General features: G+C 36.7%; 1 protein-coding gene across 7 annotated transcripts in view; it reads right to left on the bottom strand.

Moving 5' to 3' along the window:
- Positions 1-2,988: 2,988 nt before the first annotated feature.
- The window catches only part of LOC123525742 (probable splicing factor, arginine/serine-rich 7), a 45,374-nt gene continuing 37,539 nt past the window's right edge, over positions 2,989-10,823 (bottom strand). For 4 of the 7 annotated variants that reach the window (XM_053538624.1, XM_053538627.1, XM_053538625.1 and 1 more), the window contains 5 exons: positions 10,515-10,553; positions 8,336-8,374; positions 5,752-5,820; positions 4,455-4,556; positions 2,989-4,015 (listed from right to left, as the gene is read on the bottom strand). In XM_053538624.1, coding sequence (XP_053394599.1) covers positions 3,682-4,015; positions 4,455-4,556; positions 5,752-5,820; positions 8,336-8,374; positions 10,515-10,553 — 583 coding nt within the window. In that variant the 3' untranslated portion in view covers positions 2,989-3,681. The remainder of the gene's footprint in view (positions 4,016-4,454; positions 4,557-5,751; positions 5,821-8,335; positions 8,375-10,514; positions 10,554-10,823) is intronic. The other 3 variants (XM_053538628.1, XM_053538629.1, XM_053538630.1) reach the window with 2 other exon arrangements.

Here is a 10,823-nt window from a genome sequence, read left to right as displayed (position 1 = left end):
TGGAATTTCTGTGATCATTTGACAGCTTCTTGTGGAATTCTGGTTTTTTGCTGCATGTGGGTGAACATGTAGTCAGCTGGGACTAGTACTCATTGTCCAATTCCTGAACTGACAGTGGTTTTCAATATGTAATAATTTCGTACAGATCTTCAATGCTAATAGACAGAAAGTCTACCCATCTATAGCTAAAATCAATGGACGATTCTTGCAAATTGAAAGAATAAAAGTGGAATTCACCAACTGGGCACATAAAGTTGACAAATGTTGAATAATCAGAGGGCAATACATTTTATTGTTGAGCCCGCTTACAGAAGCGAAGATATAGTTGTCCAAATGGCTGTTCGGTGTGTGTGCGTCAGTGCATGCATCGTCCAGATGTTTGTCCAGACCATAACTTTGACATGCATGGAGCAATCTTATTTATATTTGGCATGAATGTTAACCGCAGCGAGGCGGAGTGTCATGCGCAAACCCTAAGTCCATATCCCAGAGGTCAAGGTCACAGTAGGAGGTCAAAGGTCATGTCAGATCTTGTCCAGCCCATAACTTTGATAAGCATTGAGGAATCATGTTTATATTTTGCATGAATGTTAATCTCAGTGAGACGGGGTTTCATGCGCAAACCCCAGGTTCCTATCTCAAAGGTCAAGGTCACAGTTGGAGGTCAAAGGTCATGTCAGATCTTGTCCGACCCATAACTTTAATATGCATTGAGGAATCTCGTTTATATTTTGCATGAATGTTTAACTCAGTGAGACAAAGGTCAAGGTCACAGTTAGGGGTCAAAAGGCAGGCTCGACATTGCCTGTGGGAATCTAGTCTCATTGAAAAATCATTCCACCACAGCATGAAGAAAATATGCTCACCTGCTGTCGAGAGTAAAGCATTCAGTTGTTTCTAGGATGGCTCTATAGTTTACTAATGTTGAATAATTAAAGGGCTATAACTCTGTAATGATCTTACAACTGGAACATGAAGACAATATGCGCATCTCCTGTTGGGAGTGAAGCTTCCTATGAATTTTCATGGTTGCTTAGGAATATCCGGACAAGAAATGGTACTATAGTATTTAACTACTGCTGAATACTAAAAGGGTAATAATTCAGTGAAAATTCATCCAACCAGAACATGAAGACAGTATGCGCATCTTCTCTTAAGAGTGAAGCTTCCCATGAAGTTTCGCTAAATTCTAGTCAGTGGTTGCCGAGAAAAATTCCCAGACAAGGAATGGTACTACAGTATACTAGTGCTGAATAATCAAAGAACAATAACTCAATGAAAAGTCATGAAGATGATAATAATATTCATATTTCCTCCCGATAGTTAAGCCTCTTATGATGTTTGGCTAAATTCCTGCTAGTGGTTGCTGAGAAATACTATGGACAAGAAATATACTACAATATACTAATGCTGAATAATCAAGGGGCAATAAGTTGGTGAAAAATCGTCTGACCTGAACATGAAGACTACATGGGCATCTTCTATTGACAGTGAAACTTCCTATTAAGTTTTGCTAAATTCCAACCAATGGTTGCCGAGAAATACTCAGACACACCAAGACAAGCGGCGACTAGATGCTTCCCCTTCAGGGAGCATAAAAAAATCCAGAACAGTCCTTTTTTTTAACCAGTTAGTCTTTCTGTAAGATTGTAAGTTTTACAAGGCAGTCTGAAAGACAGCTATATCCCCATCCATTGTTATGGATAGTGAAAGGGTTTATGGTATTGGGTGGAACCATTAAACAATCAAGTTGTGACCTTGACCTTAAGCTGGCTGGGGTGAATTTTGAATTCTGTTCATTGTCTTGATAAATGGAATATTACAACCAAGTCATATTAAAAGCCTTCAAGGGGTTAAGGAGACACTGAGCAGACATAAAATGGAAGGCTCAAACCTTTGACCTGGAGTTGTGACCTTGACCTTGAGCCAACAAAGTTGACTCATGAGTTCTGCACATCGTCTTGATGAGGTGATTAATTGACCAAAGTTTCATGAAAATCCTTCAAGGGGTTTAGGAGATACAGAGCGGAAACAAAATGGAAGGCTCAAACTTTTGACCCAGAGTTGTGACCTTGACCTTAAGCTGACATGACTGACTCAAGTTCTGCACATCGTCTTGATAAGGTGATCATTTGACCAAAGTTTCAGGATTGTCCTTCAATGGGTTTAGGAGATATAGAGCAGACACAAAATTGAAGGCTCAAACCTTTGACCTCGAGTTTTGACCGTGACCTTGAGCCAACATGGCTGACTCATAAGTTCTGCACATCCTCTTTGATGAGATGATCATTTGACCCAAGTTTCATGATTATCCTCCAAGGGGTTTAGGAGATACAGAGCGGACACGAAATGCAAGGCTCAAAACTTTTACCTACAGTTGTGACCTTGACCTGACATGGCCGACTCATGGGCTCTGCACAGTCAATGAGGTGATCATTTGACCCATTTCATGAAAATCCTTCAAGGGGTTTAGGAGATACAAAGCGGACACAAAATGTTACGGACAGACAGACAGAAGGAGACCATTCCTATAACTCCCCACCACTTGTGGCGGGGGATTAAAAAATTTTGGGTAACCTTTTCAGTGTAATACTAAGTGTTGCATTACTTACTGAACACATTGGTTCTTTGCTCCAGACAAGAGCACACATGGTGGAGGATTTAAAAATATGTGGTGAAAATAACCTCTGCAGGATTTCTCTAGCATCAGACTCTGGTTCTTGCCCTACGTAAAGGTCATGTATCTCGGTTATTATTCATTTATAACATATATGACAAAGTACCGATTTTCAGGACATGGCTTGAAAGGCAGACCTGAACATTATTATCATAACAATTAAGGTAAAGAGATTCAAGAGAAAGGCAAGCAATAGAATCCATCTGATCCTTAGGGAGCACAGAACGCAACCAAGCACGCTTGGCATAAGATACTAGTATACTTATTTTTGCTCTTCTTATACATGGGACATTAAGAACAGTGAAATGTACCACAGTTGCAATTTTATTGGTCAATTTATGCTTGTTCATTTAATATGTAAAGCAAAGCCTAATCCAATTAAAGACAGAACAAAACAGAACAGAACAGCCATTACATTGTCAACACAATATGAATATGCTAAAAAAATCTTATAGACATTGTAAAGAAACAACATCTATTTGATTATATGCCACTTTATCTGCAAATATTTTCTCTTACTTTCATATCTGCTGAATGTAACAATCAGAGAAATTTAATCTTTAAACTTTACAACTTGTTGTGTCCTTACTTAAAATTCTGTTATAAATTCCTAACTTGCTACTTCAAATTTACATTCTACATATTTTTAACAGCATAATTCTGCTCCCAGTGAACAGACCAAAATTTACAATCATACCGTAACTCATGGCTCTGATAATCATGAAGCTTGCTTACCTCTGTTCATATCAACATAGTTTTACTTTATTTGAATAGCTCCCTACAGCCCAGCATGCATTCTGTGTATTTTCACAGATTTATTTATAAAAGATCAGTTCTACTCTTACTTAAACTTTTGTTCGTCTTTACTTGTTACTTCAATTAACAGACTATATCTTTCATACAGAAAAGTAGCAACAACATAAATCATAACAATTTCCCCTTTCTGATTAGAAAAATATTACTAAGACAATAATTCAGAGCGTAAGTCATAGTTTTAAAGTTTTTCAATCACTCATGTCCATATCAACTTGTTGTAAATCATCTGTATCAACATTAGCTGTTATACGTGTCTGTATACGTGTCGGTATAGGTTCCGGACTACTTCCTCTACTTTTATCATCATCCTCATCATCATCATCTTCATCACTGCTGCTCTTCCTATTATTCTGGGCTTTCTCTTCCTCTTCGTAAAGGATTTTTTCTTCCTCGTCGTAATCTCTTTTAACTTTGTTTTCCTTCTTCTCTTCTCTGTCTCTGTCCTTCTCTTTATGTTTCTTTTTCTTTTCTCTGTCTCTACTCCGATCTCTTTCTCTTTCCTTTTTCTTATCCTTCCTTGACCTGAAAAACGCAGGACTCAGAATTTTAGATTATATTAGTTTATAAGATTCTTTCACTGGTTGTAGGTACAGATGGGAATTTCCGGCCTCGAGGGTAACTGTTTAGGCGGTAATGAGACTCTAGCTGAGTTACCACATAACAGTTACCCCGAGAGCCGGATATTCCCATCTGTAGCTACAACCAGTGACGGAATCTTTTTCTTGCATACCATATTCAAGAAATAATAATAATAATAAAATTAATCGAACAGCTTTCTTTTTACGACTATTTTTTATTGCAGTGTATATATACATATATAGAAAAATGATCAAAATTTGACTAAAACATTAGGAATTTTCAAAGAAAAGTGTGAAAGTCAGACAGACTGCAGTTACAAATAATTTGTCTGCACTCTAGAAAAGGGAGATGTAGTTGAAATGTAGTGAATAAGAAAGTGTACCTGTGTCTAGATCCGCTACGAGACCTTGATCTTTTACGCGAGCGTGACCTACGTTTACGAGAAGAACTTCTGCTGCGGTGACGGCTCTTTGTACTTTTTCTTCTGAAAAATAAATAATATTGAATTTAGTATAATATTTAATTGGCAAGAACAATTGGTAAGTTTTTAGCTAACGATGGCAAGACAGTTAATGCTGATAAATTAAAACAGACTGGTCTTCAGTCATATATGACAGACTGGACTTGAATCGTATAAAACAAACTTTTCTTAAAAAAACAAGAGCTGTCTCCATAGGATGACATATGCCCCCGATGGCACTTTGAATGAGTAGTTATGGCCGATGTTAGAGTTTAGGACCTTTGACCTACGGAGATGGGTCTTGCGCGCGACACGTCGTCTTACTGTGCCACACATTCATGCGTAGTTATTTTAAAATCCATGCATGAATGACAAAGATATGGACCGGACACGCCCATCAATACACTATCATGAAAAATGACCTTTAACGTCTAAGTGTGACCTTGACCTTTGAGCTACGGACCTGGGTCTTGCGCGCGATACGTCGTCTTACTGTGGTACACATTCATGCCAAGTTATTTGAAAATCCATCCATGGTTGACAAAGATATGGACTGGATACGCCCATCAATGCACTAACCTTTAATGTCTAAGTGTGACCTTGACCTTTGAGCTACGGACCTGGGTCTTGTGCGTGACACGTCGTCTTACTGTGGTACACATTCATGCCAAGTTATTTGAAAATCCATCCATCGATGACAAAGATATGGACCGGACACGCCCATCAATGCACTATCCTTTAATGTCTAAGTGTGACCTTGGCCTTTGAGCTACAGACCTGGGTCTTGCGCGCGACACGTCGTCTTACTGTGGTACACATTCATGCCAAGTTATTTGAAAATCCATCCATCGATGACAAAGATATGGACTGGACACGCCCATCAATGCACTATCCTTTAATGTCTAAGTGTGACCTTGACCTTTGAGCTACGGACCTGGGTCTTGCGCGCGACACGTCGTCTTACTGTGGTACACATTCATGCCAAGTTATTTGAAAATCCATCCATCGATGACAAAGATATGGACCGGACACGAAAATTGCGGACAGACTGACAGACCGACAGACTGACAGACCGACAGACCGACAGACGGTTCAAAAACTATATGCCTCCCTTCGGGGGCATAAAAAAAACAGAATAGTCTTCAATCATAAATAAGTAAGCCAATTCTCTGTTTCCAGCTTTTATTGACCATCTTGAATGTACAACATGATCACATACCCTCTGCTCCTACTTCTTGATCTCCTGCTCTTCTTCACTGGTGACCTGCTCCGACCTCTGCTCGATGATCTGTAAAAGGAATTTGTAATTGTTAATATGTTCTTTATCTAAACTGAATATATTCTAGTACCAAATGAAAATCTACTACAATAGATTACTAATTTAAACAGGAACTGTTTGTAAAATGCATTTGCTACCCACAACAGTTGGTAAGAGGATGAGTACCGGTAATTGCCAAGTTTCAAATACGCTGATCATAATCATTTTAGGTCTCAAAGTTAATGTGACCTGGACCTTTAATCTACTGATCCTGAAAACAACAGGACTGGTGTTATCTATTTACCACAGAAAATGATGTTATATAGTGTGAGGACTGTGGACAAGCATTTTCCAGCTATTGATTAAGATTTTCATCTACTGATCCTCAAAAATAATAGCTGTCATCTACTGACTACTTAAGTCAAAAACATTTTCCATTTAATGATCAGAAATCTGTGACTTTGACCTTAAAATTACTGACCCCAAATCCACATTTAATGACTAAATGCAATTTTACTAAGTTTGGCTACTGTAAGCTTGAGCTTTTTAGATTTAATGGTTGGAAACCAATACAGACTGCTGTTCACTGTGACATTGACCTTTGACCTATTGACCTGAAAACTGTAGGGGTCATTTACTGAATACATGTACATGCAATCATCCTATAATGGATTGATCAATGCAGGACAAAGAATCCTCAGTCACTGATCAGAAACGAAACTGTTGACAGACTGACATGAGCAGAACAATAGTGGGGCATTTGCTGCATTCAGACCATTTTAAATTTGTAATAATACCAGGGTAACATTCTCAGAGATGACCATGTTCAAACAGGTTTTTATACTGGCCTTGATGTCAAAGCTTAATATTGTGAAAATGGTGAATATGAATTTTAAAAATGCTGCAAACATAGTTCTATTAATGTGCAACCAGCTTAGTTAGCTATGTTCTGTTTTAAATATACAAATATTGGAGTCACATTAAAAAAAATATGCAAATTATTTAAACTTCATAAGCACCTGACTGATGAATGCTGTAGACAGTAAGAGTATGTCACAATTCTGTTTCTTTCAAAATAAGACAGAAATTTTAAACCCAAAATTGTGATTTGAATTTAAATTTAAGACACTTAAAAATTATTTAATTCTAACACAAATTTAGTGGTATTCACCAAAATAGCTAAATGGGAATTTTATTTTGTAAACTGATGCAATCTCAGATTTCATTTAGAATCTCTTATACTTCTAAAGTTTCCCCAGAATCCACTTTTCTGTCATATTCTTGGACTATTTGTTGCCTTAATGACCACATTTGTTACAATACTAACATAATAAATACATATTCTCCACATTGCCATCTATAAATGTATCAGGGTTCATGAAAAATATCTTGTACTTTTAAGTTATCACTAGATCCATATTTTTGGACTAATTGTTGTTATTGAAACAAAAACAAAAACCAGAGCACCGCAATGCGGAGCATTATATGCCGAAGGTATGACCTTTGACCCCTAAGTGTGACCTTGACCTTGTAGCTAGGCATCCAGAACATACCCTCTGGATATTGTCTCGATGTGGGGAACATTTGTGTCAAGTTTTTTCAAAATCCTTCAAGGGGTTCAAGAGTTACAGAGTGATGACCTCTGACCCCTAAGTGTGACCTTGACCTTGAAGTGAGACATCCAGAACAAGCGCTCTGCACGTCGTCTGCATGTGATGAACATTTGTGCCAAGTTTCTTTACAATCCTTCAAGCAGTTCAAGAGTTACAAAGCGGACACAAAACACACTCATACGAATATCGATCCCAAAGTTTGACACTGACCTTGAAGCAAGCCATCCACAACATGCACTCTGCATGTCCTCTCGATGTGGTAAACATTTGTGTCAAGTTTCTTTGAAATTCTTCAAGGGGTTCAAGTTACAGAGCGGACACGGAATTGCTAACGGACGAATGGGTGGATGGACGGACACTGGGGGTATAACATAATACGTCCCTTTGGGCGTATAAAAAAAAAATATTGTGCTTATTCTCCATGCTATCATCTATCTATGTAACAAGTTTCGTGAAAAATACCTTGCAGTTTTAAAGTTATCACAGAATTCCACTTTGTCACTTTTCGTGATATATTTCAACTATTTGTTGCCATAGCTACACTATTTTTCCCCTTGCTTCCCGGATTGATGGACAGATGCAGGCAAAACCTTAAGTCCCCTTACATGTTTCACTGCTAGGGTCAAAGGTCAACCCATAGCGACTTTAGGAAAGTTTTCCCAGTCAAAAATGCACATTCCATGTATCATTTACCTGTGAATCAATGGCTAGCTGTCTCATCTCATATATATATATCTAATTATCAAAATCTTAAACACATTAACCTAGTGTGCATAAAAAGCTTACACATTTGTATAATAAAAGTTTTTTAGTAAAAGCTGAAGAATAGTCCAATCAACACAAAACTACTGTAACTGTATATAAAGAAACAGATACGGCAGTATTGAGCTGACATGACAGTATGTTTACATCAGACTAAGTTCTATTGTTACCTCTTTCTATCAGACGTCTTGCTTTTCGACACAGGTGAACTAAGAAAATAATGGAAATTAGGGTTATAATCATTTTACACAATAAACAGTACATGATTAGTTCACATATATCAGTCTTCAAAACATTTTCTGTTATTCTTGCACCCTAAATGGTGATATTTTTTCTTGGGTTTAATGTTTCACCGACACAATTATAGGTCATATGGCGACTTTCCAGCTTTGATGGTGGTGAAAGACCCCAGGTGCCCCTCCGTGCATTATTTCATCACGAGCGGGCACCTGGGTAGAACCACTGACCTTCCGTAAGCCAGCTAGATGACTTCCTCACCAAATTTCATTTTAATTAACAGGAAACTTTTAGGAGTTGAGTACACAATGTTCTTATGTAGGCCTAACTGTAATATTTCATAGTCAAAAAAGGGCTGTAACTCTAAAATAAATAAACAGACAAGGAAGTTTGCAAGACATGCGCATGTCTTCATCATGTTATGATACATACTAAGTTTCACTTCAGTTTGAGGGAAACTGTAGAAAGACTTTAGTACACTATATTCTGATGTAGCTGTAATATTTTAAGTCCAAAAAGGGCAATAACTCCAGAAAATATAAACCAACAACATTCACATACCAATATCATGTTGATGATGTATACTAAGTTTCATTTCAGTTAGATGGAAACTGTAGGAGGAGTTGAATACAAGAAAGTTTGATGAACAGGAGGACTGATGGACTGTTAGATGGACAAACAGTTCAAATACTAAATGCCTCCAAGGTCTTCGACACCAGGGACATAAAACTTTTCCAGGACAGCAACTCAGAATGAAGGATGTCTGATAAGGATCTGTATCTTCACTAATTCACAGACAAAATTTGACTTGACCAATTTATTTAAAATTAAATCAGACACAATTATTTTTTAAATTAGTGTTAATAGACATGATTAGATAAGAACTAGAGTTTAAAAAAGTTGTAAAATATAATTATGTCTAAGCTAGAGCTACAACTAATGGTGATTAATACCCCCAAATGCTACATTGATACAGTGTTGTGATCATGACCTTTGACCTGGTCTTGAACCTAATGATCTGGCTGTACACTCTGCATGTCATCTTGAAGAGGTTACCAATTGATGCAAGTTTTATGAAAATCTGCCAAGCGATTAAGAAGACATGGAGAGGACAAAAATATGGACGAACCAACAGGGGGATGGATGGCTGGACAAGGGTGACTCCAACATACTTTGCATCTGGGTGGTATAATAATAACTACAATTTGCAATGCCATATTCTTAACGACTTCATATCTGATAATTTCTCCAACTGAAAAAAAGAGCTACATGACCATTGTGAACTAAGATTTATCACCAACTGTCAAGATCAAAAGCTGACAATATATCTGGCCAAAAATTCTGAAGAACAATATCTCATAAAGACTGTGGGAATAACTATGTTCCAAGAGCAAACAAATTAGTCTTTCCCAAACAAATAAAACAGTATATGTGCTAGATACTCTTAAAATGCTAAATTCTTCTCTACAAGACATATTTAAAAAAAAATATTTCGTAGTTTATATGCACAAAATAAACTGATTATTTCATACAAATACCGGTATATCTAGTTTGATTGTGGCAAAAGCTTGAGGCTTATTTAGATCACTCTCCGGTCCACTTCCTGGTAAAACCAATATTGGTGTGTTACTTAAGAATCAAATGTGAGCTGGAGCTCCATGACCTCCAGGTTTATTGGCTGATATCTTAACAACTAGACCACAGCTCCCAACTCCAAAATGCATGTAAAAAATTTCACTATCCCTAAAAAAATGTCCATTCCAGTATTTTACATTTTAAATGAAGTTTACAAAGGGCAAATAAAATTCAATTATCATTTGTTTTCATCTCACCTGTATACAGACAGGTCATTCAAAAAATGAAACAAACATACAAAAAAAAGTATGTGTTGATAAAACTTCAAAATCTTCATTTTTAATTCTTCCAAAAAAATTCAAGCATACAGATGAAAAATTCTGCCAAAAGACTCCTGCAAAATAATACCTTTTTCTCGGCACATAAACATGAGTACCTATGTAAGAAACTGTTTAGGAACTTAAGTTCCTTATGATACAATAATAATTAATATCACACAATAAGAAACATAGCATGGACTGTGAGTTTATAATTTACCTTCTATGATTTGAACTGTTTTCAGTAGGTTTGCCAACACTAAATAGACAAAACAAACCTTCATTAATACCTATTACAAAATGCATGTAAAAAATTTCATTATCCCTAAAAAAAATGTCCATTCCAGTATTTTACATTTTAAATGAAGTTTACAAAGGGCAAATAAAATTCAATTATCATTTGTTTTCATCTCACCTGTATACAGACAGGTCATTCAAAAAATGAAACAAACATACAAAAAAAAGTATGTGTTGATAAAACTTCAAAATCTTCATTTTTAATTCTTCCAAAAAAATTCAAGCATACAGA

The sequence above is a fragment of the Mercenaria mercenaria genome, chromosome 3, assembly GCF_021730395.1.
Source record: "Mercenaria mercenaria strain notata chromosome 3, MADL_Memer_1, whole genome shotgun sequence".
Classification (NCBI taxonomy): domain Eukaryota; kingdom Metazoa; phylum Mollusca; class Bivalvia; order Venerida; family Veneridae; genus Mercenaria; species Mercenaria mercenaria.
Note: the sequence above shows the minus strand (reverse complement) of the source record. Positions and strands in the feature narration are given on the sequence as shown.